This window comes from Salvia miltiorrhiza, chromosome 7 (assembly GCF_028751815.1).
Source record: "Salvia miltiorrhiza cultivar Shanhuang (shh) chromosome 7, IMPLAD_Smil_shh, whole genome shotgun sequence".
NCBI classification, from domain to species: domain Eukaryota; kingdom Viridiplantae; phylum Streptophyta; class Magnoliopsida; order Lamiales; family Lamiaceae; genus Salvia; species Salvia miltiorrhiza.
In genome coordinates, this window is record NC_080393.1 from 42944135 (window position 1) to 42961133 (window position 16999).

Genomic DNA, 16999 nt, shown 5'->3' on the forward strand with positions numbered 1-16999 from the left:
ATTGGTGGGTTCCAATAAACAATTCATTTTTTTTCACTCAACTAATAAACAATACACTTTGTGGGTCCATTTCTCCACTCAACTAATAAACAATACATTTTTTCTTAAAACCTGTGTTTCCTCTCCTAGGTCATGAATTAGTGGACGGATGGAGTAATATTTATATATTTATTTAATACTCCCTCCGTCCCAATATTGTTGGCCACATTTCCTTTTTAGTTTGTCCTACTATTGTTGGCCACTTTCCTAAAATGGAAATATTTATCACATTCAATCTCTTACTTTATTACATTCTCTCTCCTACTTTATCACATTCTCTCTCCTACTTTATCATTTTATTACTTTCTCTCTCATACTTTATCACCTTCTCTCTCCTACTTTATTACTTTTATACTATATTACCCACACACTTAAAATACTAATCTACAACTCCTTAATTCTCGTGCCGAAACCAAATGTGGCCAACAATATTGGGACGGAGGGAGTATTAAATGTGAAATTACTAAAATATCCCTAATTTTTTTTAAATTTTCAGTGGGACCCGATGCCCCCATTGCCCCCCCCCCCTCCCCTCTGGCTACATTAATACAACCAGCACTATTTCTAGTTGTCAAATCAAACTTTAAAACTCGAATTCACAGCAAACTCTATTGCTAGTTGTGAATTCAATGCTAGTTGTGAATTCAAATTCACAACTAAAACATTTTCAGAGTTCACCTTCGTGGAAATCCCAAAGGCCGGAACAGAGTTAAATTTCCCAATTTTGTCATTAAAAGCATCACATAATAGTACTAGTCAGGCTCGCCCAGCCCACTTTGTAATTTACATAATAGTTTCAGAAATTATTTATGACGACAATATCTCAGATACACTGAAATTGTATCCTAAGAGATGCATCTCAACCATCAAAAGTTACTAGAAAAATTCATACCATTTAAACTAGATTAAACAAATAAATAACTAGCTCTGATAATTAATTCAATTACAGGGTTGATACTTGATACTAATACATTGAATATAAATGTGGAATATAACATTCTTCAGAGGAGTCATTTATTTTATGTAGCTTCTACTTGCCATTTATACAAACTCCAAACGAAAAACTAAACAAATCTATCGGCAAAGTGCACATAATAACTACAGCATTATTTCTAGTATAATATGCAAAATAGTAATATTTACTTGTAGAATGATAATCGAGCAGATTATGTTGCATAGAGAATACACTAAAAACGGCAGCAGCAGCAGCTAGCACCTGTTTCAAGTAGTATACTGAAAAATGTTGAAGCCATCGCATTGAGAACCCGACTCTATAAAGGTAGTTCAGCACTTGTATGAAAACGTCCTGCATGTCAAAATTCACTCGTCTTAAACGCACGAAAAAGAAATGCACGGACTTTTTATATGTGCAAATAGAAATCAATGAAGTATAATTCAGACAACTATCAGGAAAATTTGAGTAAATTATAATCATCCGTCAATCATTCATCATCACATATGCACATGAAATAACATACCTTGTTATGGTTTTGTTGAGCTTATCAGAAGAGTAGTCTTGAACAGTCCCATCTGTCAATAAATTATATTCGGGAGGCCCTACGATTGCTCTAAGACCCTAAAAATAAGTAAATTAGGTTTACATAAGGTCAGAATGGAAATAGTTAAACAGAATAGTAAAAGAAATCAGGAAGTTCACCTAAGAACAAAAAAGAGATTCTTTGCATTGTTTGATTGTTTCCATGAGTTTTTTTTTACAATCAACAAATATAGATGAACTTCTGACTAGAATAATACTTTCAAGGCCAAAATTGGCTTGCAGAAAGTGCAAAGCAGGCTTTATGTTGTTCAAACATGTGGGGTTTAGTAGAAACAGTCATCACAAATTCACGGGGTAGATAAATTCGTGAAGACTTATTAAAAGTTCAAACAGTACTTATATTGGTCAACTCAAAATTCTTCTAGCAATGGTGGCCGCTAGCATGTAAAGCCTCATCACTACCAGATATTATTTAAAATCATGTACATCTTCTACAATCATTTACGGACTCCCAAAAACTCAGCATGGCAAAACATTTAGAAGAAAATAGATGAAGTACCATGAGATTTTGCATTGAATTTCCAGTAAGTTTAAATTGATCCTGCACCAAAACATTGAAAACAAATTAGCTAATCCATGTTGGTTATTAAAAAAAAAAACGATAACATAATTTTATAAATTGGTTAATTGGTTGTAGAACCCCAAAGTCTTAAAGGAATTTACCTTGAAAAAATTAAATATCTTTTTCATTACAGCATCTAAGATTTTGCTTTTATATCAATATAGAAAATGGAATACTTTTTAAGATTTTTTTCTCTGTCACTTGAGAAAAAATATTTACCTTTTGATGCATTCATTTTCCAATATGATCTTCTCTTGTAATATAAGCTCTTCAATTTTTTATTTAAAAAAAGTCAATTTTATCATTTCAATAAATAAATTCATATATAATTTTGCAGAATCTAATTATGGTGTGTTTTTCCCGGTTTTCTACCTACAAAATTCGATGACAAAAACGAGATTTGTTTTACCTAAAAATAAGAAAAGCGAAGATAATTTGTATTCGCCGTTGAATGCGAAAGGTAAACGTTATCACATAATACTAAATAATAGTATGCGTAAATAGAGCAGTCATGTAACAACAAAGTTCCAATTTTGCAGCATTTGGTAGTTGGTACCACACCCAATCATATGAACTGCTCAATCCTTTGTTTCAATCATTTATTCTATTTTTTTCACCTTTCAATTTTTGTTCTTCGAACATTAGATACAGCTGGAAATCACTCAAGATAGGGAGACAAAATGCCAATGCTTCCCAATACCACCATTCCCCGTTAAGGAAAAAATATCAATATATCTTTTAAATAACAACTGAAATGAAAGCAATTATGGTGATAAAGAGTTTTAAAACCCACTGAGAAAAGTAGTTTTATTAAGTGAAGAAAAGGTCCAAGCTAATTTAATTAGGTAACTACAAGTATATAAAAATCTAGAAGCAATGTACGTTAAAAACACAACAACCAGATTCCTGCCACACAAAAGTTGATAACAACTGCAAAGCAAGATTGGTTTTAAGAAAAAGTGCGCCTCAAATATTTTTTATTGCCTCAAAAGCCATACTTAAAAATTGGAAAGATGAGAACGAATATTCTATAAGGATATATCAGCTTAAATTCACCAGAGATCTAAATAGCAAAAGGGTTTTTATCACAAAAAAGAAAAAGAGAAAGATAAAACACAGGCACAAAAGAATACACAACCTGAAGGGTTTCTGGCAAGGGTATCCTTTTTCCATTTAGAACGCTACACAGGTACATCACCCCAGCAGTTGCAAACTCCTACAAACAGCATGAGCGAGCAAGTATTAAGTGCTGCAGAGGTGCACCATTGAAGCACCAGTATTGCATTCTAATATTTACTTGGTTGTTGGAGAAATTTGAAGTCGGAGAAGTAACTTGCAGAACAAAATCATAGAGAAGAGACTAATAATACTCAGTTGAAAAAAAGTAGTTCACCTGCTTGTGTTCTAGTGAATTCATCTTGCCATCCTGCAATAGAACATACGTGGTAAGAGTCAAAAGGGGAAAAAATCACTTCACAAGAAACAACTATGCAATATGTTTGATATATAGCATAAAGATGATGAAGCAACATCCCAGACAAGTCACATGCCTTGAATGTGTGATATATAGAGCAAAACTAACTAAAATAGTCTTGCAATCATGAAACTAAGGAGCTAGAGGGTTGACAGATGGAGCAATCAGCTATTTCATGTTAGATTCACAAAGGGAATATGCAAAATGATTATGGAAGCATTTGATATACACCCTCCGTCCCAGCTTTTAGTATCCATTTGAGAGTGGCACGGGTTTTAATAAAATGATTGGGTGTGTTGTGAGTGGAATAAGGTGGTCACACTTTTTATGTGAGTGTTAAAATAATTAAAGTGGAGCAAGGGTCCCACCTACTTTTACTTAAAATAGAATTGGATACTAAAATGTGGGAAGGCTAAAAAAGGAAAGTTGGATACTAAAAGCTGGGATGGAGGGAGTATAACATTTACGATGGCCTATGGGTGATAATTCTAATCAAGTGACAGTAGAGCGACATGAACATGACATGGAAATAACGGGACAGTATTATACTTATTGTATCCATACCACTATCGAGTTGACATGACAAAAAAAATTTAAAAATTGTGACATACATCAGAGCACTATAAGGATTGTATTAGACAGTTCCTAACCTAAAATAGAACACCAGGTGTTTTGCTAAACAAAGATTAGTAGTAGATTCAAATGTCAACTCAAAGAAGAATGAACTTGATCACAGTCACAAGCATGACAAAAGTGGGGAGTATGTGAGAAGTGTGTAGGCTACACATCTGTTTGAAACAACAAAAAAATGTAAAACGACATTCAACAGATGAACACATCTAGAAGTGCAGCACCTTAATGGCTAAATCAGTAGAAGCAACATCAACATTGCTTGTACTGGAAACAAAATTGAGAGCCAGAATCAACTATCAATAAAAATAAACCCATAATAATTATCTTGCTCTGTTTTCTTCTTGTACAAGTTATCTCCTTCATTGTTCTTACCAGAAATGTTACATGAGCATGCATGCTACAACCTATTTCAACAGAACTGCATGATTAGAGAAATAATTTGACAAAATAAAAACTGACCAAACCAGAAACCATCTGGTGCAAAGCATTCATGTCAAAGCCAATTTGAGAGAGATCAGCCTGTGCATCGTTGACCTGTTTCAAGAGTATAATTTTTTCGAGAAATGATTATATACTTTTAGATTACCAGTTAAAAAAATAGAAGAAGAAATCAGTAGTCTATTGCATGTACCTCATTCCTAATTAATTTAGAAATCTCTATTTGCTCATCGGCTTTTGCATCCAAGTTCTCAATTCTCTGAGTCAAGTGTTTTTTTGCTGCCTGCTCGGAAATCGTATGGAAAATCAAGCTACATAGAAATTTCATTTCATATGCAAAATAGTCGGACCACCAAGGTTGTAGCTAATATAATGCTTGAAGTTCATGTGAAACAAGGATATTTTGTTACAATGCAACATGTCAATAAATAACTCTAAAACAGATTAAAAATGCAAATGCATGTAATAGATAACTACTCTTGCTTTGCCAATCATCATGGAATCACCAATACTCATAGAGGCATAAAGCAGACACAATAAGCTTCTTGATGTAGTTCATGACCGATGAAGCACGGGGATGTATACGAATAAGGGGACATAAATACATCAACTTTCCAAAAATCAAGATACGATGCGTCAAAAATACTTTTTTATTTGTTATTTAATAAAATATATAATTTAAGATATTTTATATATTTTAGATATTCATAATATATTTTATATTATAAATTCATAATTTATTTTATATATATTATAAATCCATAATTCATACGTTAATACCACACGTCTCAATCTTGCTGTCCACACATGTTTAATATAAGAATCCCACGCATGTCATTCCCATCCCATTTCTTAAATTTTAAACCTAATTATTACTTCTCGCATCAAGCAATCCCACATGCTGCCCCTCAGTTGAAGATGTAAATAGCCAGCGGCGGCGAGACCCGGAATGGGGAGACGCAAATGCTGCGTGATGTGCCGCGAAGGCTGATGAAGGCGCGAAAAGGGCAGCGGCAGCGAACCCAACAGCGGTGGCAGCAAGGAGAGCAGCGTGCATTGGCAGCAGAAAGAAGGTGAGAGTGATAGTTGAGGGATGAACGAAATTTGAGGGAGGCGTCGCGATTCTAGGTTTAGGTTTTTCAAAAAACATATATTTTTTGGTCAAACATATTTGACTGTCCCTAAAAACGTAATTTAATTAATAAATAAATATAAATATAAATAAAAGACATCCCCAAGGACGTATTTCAAACGTATTTTGGCGTATCGTCCCCCAAGACATCCCTGGAACAGAGACGGAAGGCTAGGGGCCATCCCCGTGCTTGCTAGTTGATGACAAAAATGCAGGGGTTAAGGAAAAGAACAGGTCCAATAAACACCGATCAGAAAATAACTTATACTTACAGCAAGAGCATCAGACACATGCTCCAAATGTTTTGTCAAGTTTGAAACAGCATAATCTATATTCTTCTTTGTTACGTACATCAGATCTGAGAAGGAAAGACCCTGACATTTTGAAGATACGATTGGAGGATCATGTCATGAAAAAGGGAATCAGTTGTTAAAGAAGAAAACAAAATAAATAAACGAGAATAGCCTTAAAATGAAGAAATTCCTATGCATGTAAATGAATGTAATATATATGTTCTAACCTTCCACCACATGTATCCATAACCCACAGTTCCAACAGCAGCGGCTGGGATAATTAGAGATGCTAAGTTACCTAGGGCAAAGAGAAAAAGAGTCAACACTTACACAACTATAAGGGACATATGCTCTTGACAAACAAGATACTGACTCTGGGTAGAGCTCCCATTTAGAACAGTAATCTGCCTAGATGAGGCCAGCTGGCGAACCTCCATGGCTAATCGACGGACCTGAAAATGAGCTAACCATTTATCAAATCTTTATGGCACACCTTTTGAAATATTCGCAGGCATTACACTTAAATATTGTACTCATAAGATGATTTTAACAATAATCTAACAAGTGCACTGAGATCCTTAAAGAAAAAGGAGGATGACAAACCCAACATTTTGGGGGACATGACATAAGGCAAAACCCTAAACTTAAAAGCCAAATTCACATGCAGAAGTGAAGATAATACCTACCAAATGAAACATATGAAAGAGGATGATATCATAGTTCTTAAGATAACTTGGATAATGATAAATGAAAAGCAGCAAGATCCATTAGCATTCCAGTCAAAATTATTTTGCTAAGCCGTCATCCGTCATCGTCAATGATTGTACAGAACAAGCAGTAGTTGACAAGTGACCAAAAAAAAAAAATCAAAAAATAACAATAACCTCTAAATGATTAACATCAAGATGATAATTTCATCAGTTACCAAGCACAAACCTGGGTGGCAACAGCGTCAGAATAATCAGAATCCCCCTCTGATTCGCCCGATTTCTCCATGCCTCTAACCAAATTCTGCCAATTATCCATGAAATATTTTGAAATTAATCACGAATCACATATTTACACTGAATAATGATTAAAGCTCAAAAAACTTCAATTCACAAGGGTTTCCAAAGTAGCAAAAAAGCATGATACCACTTTCATAAACTGATACACTTAAATTTAATCCCATCTTCAGCTATTAAGCCAGTCTATTTATTTCCAGAATAAGAAATCACTTTCTGATAAATGTTATAACAAAGCGCATCTTCTCACAGAAGTATTCCATATCAGAAAAAGCATACTATCTCTGACATGCGTTTGGACCAAATTGAACCAGGACGGAGCCCAACTACAACATGAAAAAACTATCTTCAGCGCTTGTAACAGAAGCGACACTAGAATGAGATTTCAAAGGCAACTCAAAAATTCGAGAAATTAAATATGAACACGGTGCTGATTCGAAAGGAATGGAGATGGAAAATTCAATACCTGCAGCTCACCCAATACATCTGATAATTTCCCATTCTTCAAAAATATAGTTCCCGTGTAACCTAATCACACAAGAAAAAACCAAAGCAAAATTTATCCCTTTTCTAAAATCAAACTGCAGAATAAAAGGGGTAAATGAAAAAAAAGAAGCAATAAAGCACCAGCTCCGGCAATTAGAAAGATCCTGGATAATCCGATCCCAGCTTGCATAGCCATGGCGGGCGATCACTGAAATTGGAGCCCCGACGAAATTGAGTTCCAGAGAGAAGATGGTCTTTGACTTGCTATTTTATCGTATGCTAATGCTAATACGTATCGTGTGAGGGTGTAGGTGAGAAGTGGGCCGATTTTATTGGGTCTTTCTATGTTGCGGGGATTGCCAAATGGTGGGCTTTGATTGGTTGGCTGGCACACTGATCTGAGGTATGTTGGGCTTGTTTGAGCTTCATTTCTTGTTTGGGTTTCGTTTATTTTTGGGCTCACCAATAAGGGTGATTCTATTCATAGCCTCATTTTACTCTATAAACACTTTATTTAAATTTATAATTAAAAATAATTATAATTTATTAATTTATTCTATACTTCATAGTCCCTAAAAAATTCTAAATATATAAATGTTCTAACTGTAAATCCTAAATTTACTAATTTACCCTACACTTCATTGATTGGATTTTGAAAATATCCAATTTGGAATAGTAAATTTAAAAATTGGCCATTAAGATAAAAAGTTTAAAAATGGGTCATACTTACCATTTTACCCTTGCATATAAAAAATTTAAAAATTACTCGTGTTCACACCTAGTCGAGTTCACAACCAGCATTCATTTTAGTTGTGAATTCAAGTAGTCGTGAATTTGTGTTTTAAAGTTTGAATTCACAACTAAAAATAGTGTCAGTTGTGAATTCAAGTTTTAAAGCGTGAATTCACAACTACAAATATTGTTAGTCGTGAAAGTTTTAAAGTGTGAATTCACAACTAAAAATATTGTTAGTCGTGAATTCAAACTTTAAAACTCAAATTCACGATTACTTGAATTCGCAACAAGCAATATAGATGGTTGTGAATTCGAGATTTAAAACTCTAATTCACAACTAACACTAGCAATTCAGTTGTGAATTCATCAAACTGGTTGTGAATTCTAGTTTTAAAATTCGAATTCACAACCAAAACATCCAGTTGTGAATTCGAGCTTTAAAACTCGAATTCACAATCAACACTAACGATTCAATTGTGAATTCATCGAGCTGGTTGTGAATTATAGTTTTAGTTGTGAATTCAAGAACATTAAGTTCTTAATTTATAGATCTAGTTGTGAATTCAAAAACATTAATCAATTATCCATATTAGGTCCCAGAGGGTCACTGAACTGGTGTATGGGGGGGATACACCAGTGGGCTATTTTCGAAAATTCTTTTATCAAATTGAAGTCAACAGTCAAAGATATTTCAGTTTACAAAAGGGGTTAGACTGATACTGAAATAGTTTTAGTATATGATTTCAGTTAAACATGAAACGATAATTGATAATCCACAGAAGGTTTCAGTCTAGATTTCGAAATCAGATAAGTGTTATAAATCTTACTAACTATCCAAGGATTTGTCAGTTAGATTGATAACCCCTGGAGCAGAAAATTAAACTTTAGAAATAGCCTTTGTGATTAACACTTAGTTAGTTTTTGAGTTTCACTTTTTAGTTAACCAATTTCAGTTAGATAAGGAGTTTGAACACAAGTAAGGAATTAACTGAAAGCGATAAACAACATAACAATTTTACGTGGTTCGAAAAATAAGTTCCTACGTCCACGGTCAGCTGATCAAACTGACAATCACTCTAGGCTTGTGCTTGCGGGTGCACATCAAACCTTAAACTGAAACAACAAGGTTTCAGTGCTAATACACTAGATTAAACTTCTCGTCTCCTTCTCAGCTCGCAGTTGCAACGACAACGAACGTCTTACTTGCGGGGGCTAAGAACTCTTGAGTTCAGACAACTGTCTAGAACTCTCTCTCAAACTCACTTTTCACTCTTTTAGAAAATGGTTCGAATACCGACTTAGATTACTAAGAACAGGCTCTTAGTAAACGAAACTTAGGCTAAGGGTTTACAATGAAATTACCTAAGAATATAAGAAAATTTAGGTAATCAGTGAACTGATTTGGACTTTAGATATTTTCTTCTTCGATTCAAACTTTGGAAAGCAGTGAGTAGGTTGAGTCGTAAATTTGGCAGAGTTTCAGCTTAAGCGTTTGAATTGGTGAAGGTTGAAGGTGATCCTCGAGCTCTATTTATATGCAAAGTCTTGAATAGATCCGTTGCTGAGATGGTCTTTAAGAATTCTGTTGTTGTGAGATAAATTTGAATCTTTGGCTGAGGCTTCAATCTTTGAGGCTCCTGATAGGTTAAGGAACGGGCGTCTCTAGCAGTAGGAGCATGGTGCTTCTGAAAAGTTAGCACGAAATAGGAAAGCTCTGCGCAGGCAAGGACGATCTTCATATCTTCGCATTTAATGTAGCTGTACTTGGCGTGAATACGTGGCTTCTTTTAAACTTAAGTCTTTAGTCTGAGGAAGAATGTCTACTGATACCTGATTTATGTATCAGTCCGCTATTTCCACGTGGCCAGCATTAGTTATTCAGTTATAATTGAATCTTCAGTGAAAGTTCGTCCTTCAAAATACTTTAGTATTTTGTCTTCAGCCTTATCAGTTCCAATCTTCAGTCAAGCGATCTTCAGTCTTCATCCTTCAGTCCAGCGGTCTTCAGTCTTCAAACTTCAGTCTAGCTAGTAAACTGAACTCTAACACTTGAGTTCAAAAAGTCCTAGTCTGGTGAAAGAAATTCTAAGGGTTTTGGTATCATCAAAACAAGGACAAGGATATTTAATTAATTTTCCAATAATTTCTCCCTTTTTGAGGATGCCAAAACCATACAATCAGTCATAAGACAAGCGACGACTGAAAACTGAAAAGCAAGATACTAAACTGGGTGAATACTATTCCCCCTTAACAATATAACCTATTATCTTGCGAACTGAAAGAAAGTTAAGCAGTTTAAGAATAAGGAAGACAACAATATTGAGAAGCATAAGTGAATAATCAGAGCCTGGATAAAAAGGTATTGTCTTCAGGTTGAGGTTAGAAAGTCGGTATTTTCATTATATAAGAACTGACAAGTTATCAATTCTTGAAACACATCAGTTACAAAGCCAAAACAGTAAGCAAAATAAATACAACTGAAAGCAAAGCTAAGGCTTCTGAAGATAAATACCAAAAACGGTTCTCTTAACGTTGTCGAAGTTGATAGGGTTCCTCTTCTCGTCGATCCCCCAGATCTTGCAAACTGCAGCAACCTCCATCTTGATGGTCTCTCGGTTGACATGGCCTTTGGTTCTTGGAGGATTTACGTACTGCTTCAGGGGATACGAAATCATGTTGATTCTGGCTTCCTTCTACGCTGCTATCAGTCGTTCGATCATATTTCTCTCATACCAGTTGCTGAGGAAATATCTCCAAGTTTGTCTTTGAATATCTGCATCATGCTTGAAGTCACCAAAGACTATCTATTTCCTGTATATTTCCTTCAATCTTTCCCACCTTTCATTCATATCTTCGATCTGGTACCCATGAATCGTTACAATCAAACTTCTGCGCGTGGGATACCAGAAGTCCTTCTTCGATGAAGTTCTTAAGAAGTTGATGCTCTTTCAGTTGCATAGTGGGAGGAGCAGCAGTAGCAACAGCAGGGGCTTCAGTTCTAACTTCAGTTGCTTTTTGGCTCGTAGCTCTTTTTCTCTATCTTCAGGGTGTGACCTTTTCCTGTACTCTTTTGATTGGGACGGAGCAACTGATTTGCCTTTGTCTGAAGCGCTGAAGCTCGTCATTCTGTATGGGGTCGTAATGCAAGACCCTATGTGATGCCAGGCGTACCTCGGCTGGTATCACAGTGTTGGAACCATATACCAGTGTGAACGGTGCTTCCCCCGTAGCTGTTTTGGGACTGGTACGATGAGCCCAAAGGACCCCATCCAGCTTTTCCGCCCATTTGCCCTTACTATTTTCCAACCGTTTCTTTAGCCCTTCGCTTATTGTGCGATTAGTAAGTTTCACTTGGCCATTAGTCGGTGGGTGAGCTACAGAGACAAAGCATTGTATAATGTCCATTCTATGACAGAAGTCCTCTATGCATTTCTCGTAAATTGCATCCCATTATTCGAGATGAGGACTCTCGGTGACCCATACCGGCAGCAAATATTGCACCATATGAACCTTTCAATGGTACATTCGTCTATCTTTGTCACATCCTCGGCTTCCAACTTAGAGAAGTAATGCACAGCGACTATGAGTAAACATTTTCCACCCGGGGCTGTAGGGAGTTTGCCTACAATATCAGTTCTCCATTTGTCAAAAGGACAAGTAGCGTACATGGTTCCCATAGTCTTCCCTGGGACGTTGATGCGCGGGGCGTATTTATAACAAATTTCACATTTCTTGACAAATTACTTGGCATCTTCTGCCATTGTAGGCCAATAGAACCCAGCCCTGATAATTTTCCTCATCAGATCCTTATACCCAATATGATTCCCGCAACAACCTTGGTGAACCTCTCTTAGGGCGAAATGCACGTCTTTCGGAGATAGATATTTCAGCTGTAGATGAGTAAAGGACCTTTAGTACAATTGATCGTTGACAATACAATACCTGCCATATAAGCAGCGCTGGGAGATAACCAAGTCTAAACGTTCTCCTGTTCGCAAGAAATGGATTATCGGGGTAGGCCGATCTTCCTGTACTTCCACGCTGAAAATACCCTGCTTGTTTTCTGTACTAGGCTCAAAGAGCAAAGTCACTGAATCGGTCCAGCTATGCTCAACCGCGCTGGCCATCCGCGCTAATAAGTTAGCCCTGTTATTTTGTTCTCGTGGTATTTGTTCAATGAGACAATTCTGGAACTTGGACATCAACTCCCCTGCTTTGACATGGTATGCAGCCATTCGGTTGTCCTTGATATCATATTCGCCTAGCAACTATTGCACCACCAATTGCGAATTAGACTTCAAATGTACGGATTCACCCTCTCATTCTGACAAAATTAACAAGGCCCCGACGACAGCTTCATACTCAGCCTCAATGTTAGACAAACGCTGCTCATATTTAATTACAAATTATAAATCGTCATTAGTGGGAGATTGAATATAGATGCCCACCCCGCATCCTTCCTTCATGACAGAACCATCCACGAATGCCCTCCAGGATTTCTATTTTTCAGCCCTGGTAGTTTCTTGTATAAAGTTTGCCAGAGCCTGCGCTTTGATCGCAGTTCGTGGCTAGAAATCCACGTCGTATTCACTCAGCTTGATTACCTACTTTACCATCCTCACCGACAGATCCGATCGCCCTAAAGTTTGCTTGAATGGCAGTGATGTGCGCACAATGACTTTATGTGCCAGAAAGTACGGTCTTAGCCTTCGGGCCGTTACCAACACAATCAGTACTGCCCTTTCAATCTCAGAGTAATTCAGCTCTGTCCCTTGTAGCATTTTATTGACGAAATATATTGGCATCTGTTGCCCCCATTCTTCCTTAATGAATATTGATCCCAAAGATTTCGTTCCCACCGCTATGTATAAGTATAAGGTTTCCCCAGCCCTTGGCTTTGTCAGCAGTGGCAGTGCCGCTAGATATTATTTTAATTGTTCAAAAGTGTGCCGACAATTTGGAGTCCATTCAAACTTCGTGGCCTTCTTCAGAATTTTGAAAAAAGGTAAACTCTGATCCGCCAGTCGAGAAATGAATCGTCCAAGTGCCATGAGTCTCCCATTCAATGTTTGTACCTCTCTAATGTTCCTAGGTGGCGTCATGTTTACGATAGCCAGTACCTTGTCCTTATTTACCTCAATGCCCTGCGAGGTGACTCGATAACCTGACTTAACTAGAACACCTCTAGATTGACTTGCAATAGGACAAGGACACTCTAGAAGTGGTAAGCTAACCCAATGTCGTCTCTCAAGGAAGATCTTTAAGGGCTTTTAATTATATCACAAGAAAGTTGTAAACTAAGGATTATTAAACTAAAGCTTGGAAAATAAACTTATGTGAATTTAAACTTAACTAGGCGAAAAGGAATTATTAACTAATGCTTGTAAATTAAACTTTTCCTAAAACTTAACCTTAAAATTATCTAGGCGAAATAAACTATAAAACCCTAGGCAAGATTAAACGCAATAAAGTAAAGGAATTAACTAGACAATTTGAATTTAAATAACTTTAATTAAAAGCTTCTAATCTAATCTAACTAGGCAGAAACGAAATTGCATAATTGACATTGCATAATATAAAGTGCATAATTTAAATTGCAGAATTTAAAGCAAAGCAAGTAAAAGCAAATAAATAAACTTGATTAAAGAATACCGTAAACGTCTCGAGAAGCAACCTGTCACGTGATTACAACTCTAAACGGAGAACTAACTAAAACATGAATTGAAAGAACAATAATAAACTAACTGAGAACAGAAATCGAAACTAAGACTAAGAAAGCAATAAACATAAGTCTTTGGCTGCCTAGCGGAAACTAAAGATTAGGGCAAATGATGTTTTTTACAATTAATAACAAGGCCCTATTTATAGACTTCAATTCAATCTTGATCACCATCAAACTTGCCATGCAAAACTGGACTCTTAAGGAAATAGAATCGTGCAAGGGAAGGAAAGTCCATCTGGATCACGCTCTGCAAGTTATCTCAACTCTGGAGAGAATTGACTACTCTGGAAATTCGGCTCTGGAAAGTATAGTGCAGTGCTAAAAGTCAGCTCTGGCATCAGCGAGCTCTAAAAAAGGCAGAGTTGAAAGTCAGCTCTGTAAAGTTCAGATCTGGCGAGAAGTGCAGAGCTGAAAGTCAGCTCTGCATATGTTAACTCTGTCAGCAAATGTTGACTTTGTCGATCTTTAGCTCTTCTCTGTTAAGTTACTCTGGTGCATAAGTCAGCTCTGATGAATTTAGCTCTGCTGATTTAGCTCTGTTCTGACAAGTTTGTTCTGCTCTGGAGATTTCAGCTCTGCTGGGGAAGTTCAGCTCTGGAGATTTCAGCTCTGACTCTGCAAGTCAGCTCTGCTCTGGCATTTACACTCTGCTCTGGCCAGCCTCTTTGCTCTGCTCTGCGCGCGGGCTTTTCAACTCTGAACAACAAAGTGCGCCAGAATACGCCATTCAACTCCAAAATCTCCAAAATTACACTCTTCCATCTATAAAACCTAAATCTCCTACAAGGCATAAAACTAACCATAAAAAGCACCAATTTCCAGAATATTTAACTTAAAATATGCACATGCAAACCCCTAAAATTACAACAACTAAGCATAAATCAACCCCCCACTCTTAGCCTTTTGCTTGTCCTCAAGCAAAATCCGTATGAATCATAGGAAGAGATTAGTTTCAACAATGCTTATTTTCATCCAAACATTCAACAAAGTCAATTCAAAATTTTACAATTAACACACATCTCTCGATGCAAGTAACTCAAAGTTTAAGAAGCAACAAAACAGTAATGCAAGTAATTCGATCAGACCCAATTCTCCTCTAGAAGTGAATTCCCTAATGTGATCGCCTTTATAATCAGTATCACAATTTTTCACACTTTGTGTGCTTAAGTTTTCGACAGTTGAGCCATAATTCATGAAATAAAAATCATTTGGATGTAATCCAAAGTCTTTTCACGTGGTTTTCCATGTTCATAGTTAGACTAGAGGAGCAGAGACTCAGAGCTGTCACGTTTCAGAGCTGGCCAGATGTTTCAGAGCTGGCATTTTCAGAATTGGCAATTCTTCCAACATTATTCACAGATAAGGATACGATCGTAGGCAATCACAATGACAACACTCCTTCTAGCATCTACCGGACAAATCATGTTTTACTTACTTACAATCGTGTTGCAACAAAACTCATAATTTTTTGCACAAACAAGAAACATATATCAAGAGTAAAACAAGAATAACCACCAAACAAACACAAACCCGAAATTCACATCGAAAACCATCTTCTCTTCCACAAATTCATAAAAATTAGCAAGTATTCAAGAGCAAGCTAAGCATAAAAAGACTAATTGCCCAATTGAAAGCATGTAAAATAAGACACCCCCACACTTAAAGCATGCCATGTCCTCAGGGCATAAAATAAAAAGAGTTAGAAAAATATCCCTGATTATCGGCATTAAAAAGCATAAGCTCTGTGAGAGGCGGCGAAAAGTGAGGTTTGCGGTCTGTGGCAGAGTAGAAAATGTCAGCGCTGGCTTTTGCAGAGTGGAATTCAGCTCTGACTCTGTGCGGCAGAGTCAGAGTAGAAGTGCAGCGCTGGCATTTTGCAGAGTAGAATTTCAGATATGGCCAGTGCAGAGCTAGCCTTTTCAGCGCTGGCGGCAAAGTCAGAGTAGAAAATGCAGCGCTGAAAACAAAGACATTTACACCCAAAAGTCAAAGCATCCGCACAAGCAACCAAAACTTAGGAAACCCCAAAACAAAAATGAAAAACAAAGAACAAGAAAAACAAAAACTAAAACAAACCAACAGTGGGTTGCCTCCCACCAAGCGCTAGTTTTAAAGTCGCCAGCCCGACGTAGAGTAACCCTTAACCAAAATCACTTTGAAACGTCAGCTGAATTAGTCCTTGTGAAAGCACGTCATCCTCCATTTCAACTGTGGGTCCTCTTAATGAGCAAGCAGTGCTTATCACATTCATCACTTTCTCGAACCAAGAGCTAGGTCAAAATCTCCCTTCTTTCTTCTCTTCCATGAGCGGTACACTCTGCACTCTTTGCACATTATCATCTTTGCATTGCAGCACATCAGCCCGTTCCTCTTTAACGGTTGCATCCTCTTTCATGGTAATTGGCAATTCATGAACGACATTAACGTCGAGTGGAAGCTTAGCTAAAAACTGATCTTCAATAGCCTCCTCATCTTGCAGATTGTCAAGAAAATTTTGTATAATCTCGTCCTCTTCCGGGCTGGTACTCATCAAATTCTCCTCAGCAATATTCTGGCATGTGCTCTTCAGAGCTGGTGGGATGGACAAAGCTGGGCTCGTCAGAGCTGGCGAAAGAATGTCTGCTCTGGCGTCCAACGTCAGAGCTGGAATCGTCAGAGCTGCGATAGTTAGAGCTTGCGGGATAACGTCTACTCTGGCATCCAGCGTCAGAGCTGGACTAGGCAGAGCTGGTGGAGGAATTTCTACTCTGTCGTCCAACGTTAGAGCTGGCGGAACGGGCAAAGCTGGAGTGCTACGCAGAGATGGCAAAAGACTGTTAGCTCTGAAAATTTCTACTTCTTCCACATGGTCAAAAATCTCAACAAGAGAACAAATATGCAAAGAAGAGTTAGAAATAACAGGCTTCTTATAAAAAATGGAGAA

At 37.1% G+C, this 16999-nt stretch overlaps 1 protein-coding gene across 1 annotated transcript; it reads right to left on the minus strand.

Annotated features, from left to right (window-relative positions):
* Positions 1–944: 944 nt before the first annotated feature.
* On the minus strand, positions 945–7919 carry LOC130993038 (uncharacterized). The gene is made up of 13 exons (XM_057917759.1): positions 7761–7919; positions 7600–7661; positions 7066–7140; positions 6503–6581; positions 6357–6427; positions 6109–6210; positions 4898–4987; positions 4726–4800; positions 3553–3585; positions 3298–3375; positions 2097–2138; positions 1518–1615; positions 945–1345 (listed from the first exon to the last, which is right to left on the minus strand). Exons 1-13 carry the CDS (start codon positions 7813–7815, stop codon positions 1324–1326), a joined length of 882 nt encoding a protein of 293 aa, XP_057773742.1. The 5' UTR covers positions 7816–7919; the 3' UTR covers positions 945–1323.
* Positions 7920–16999: the final 9080 nt, after the last annotated feature.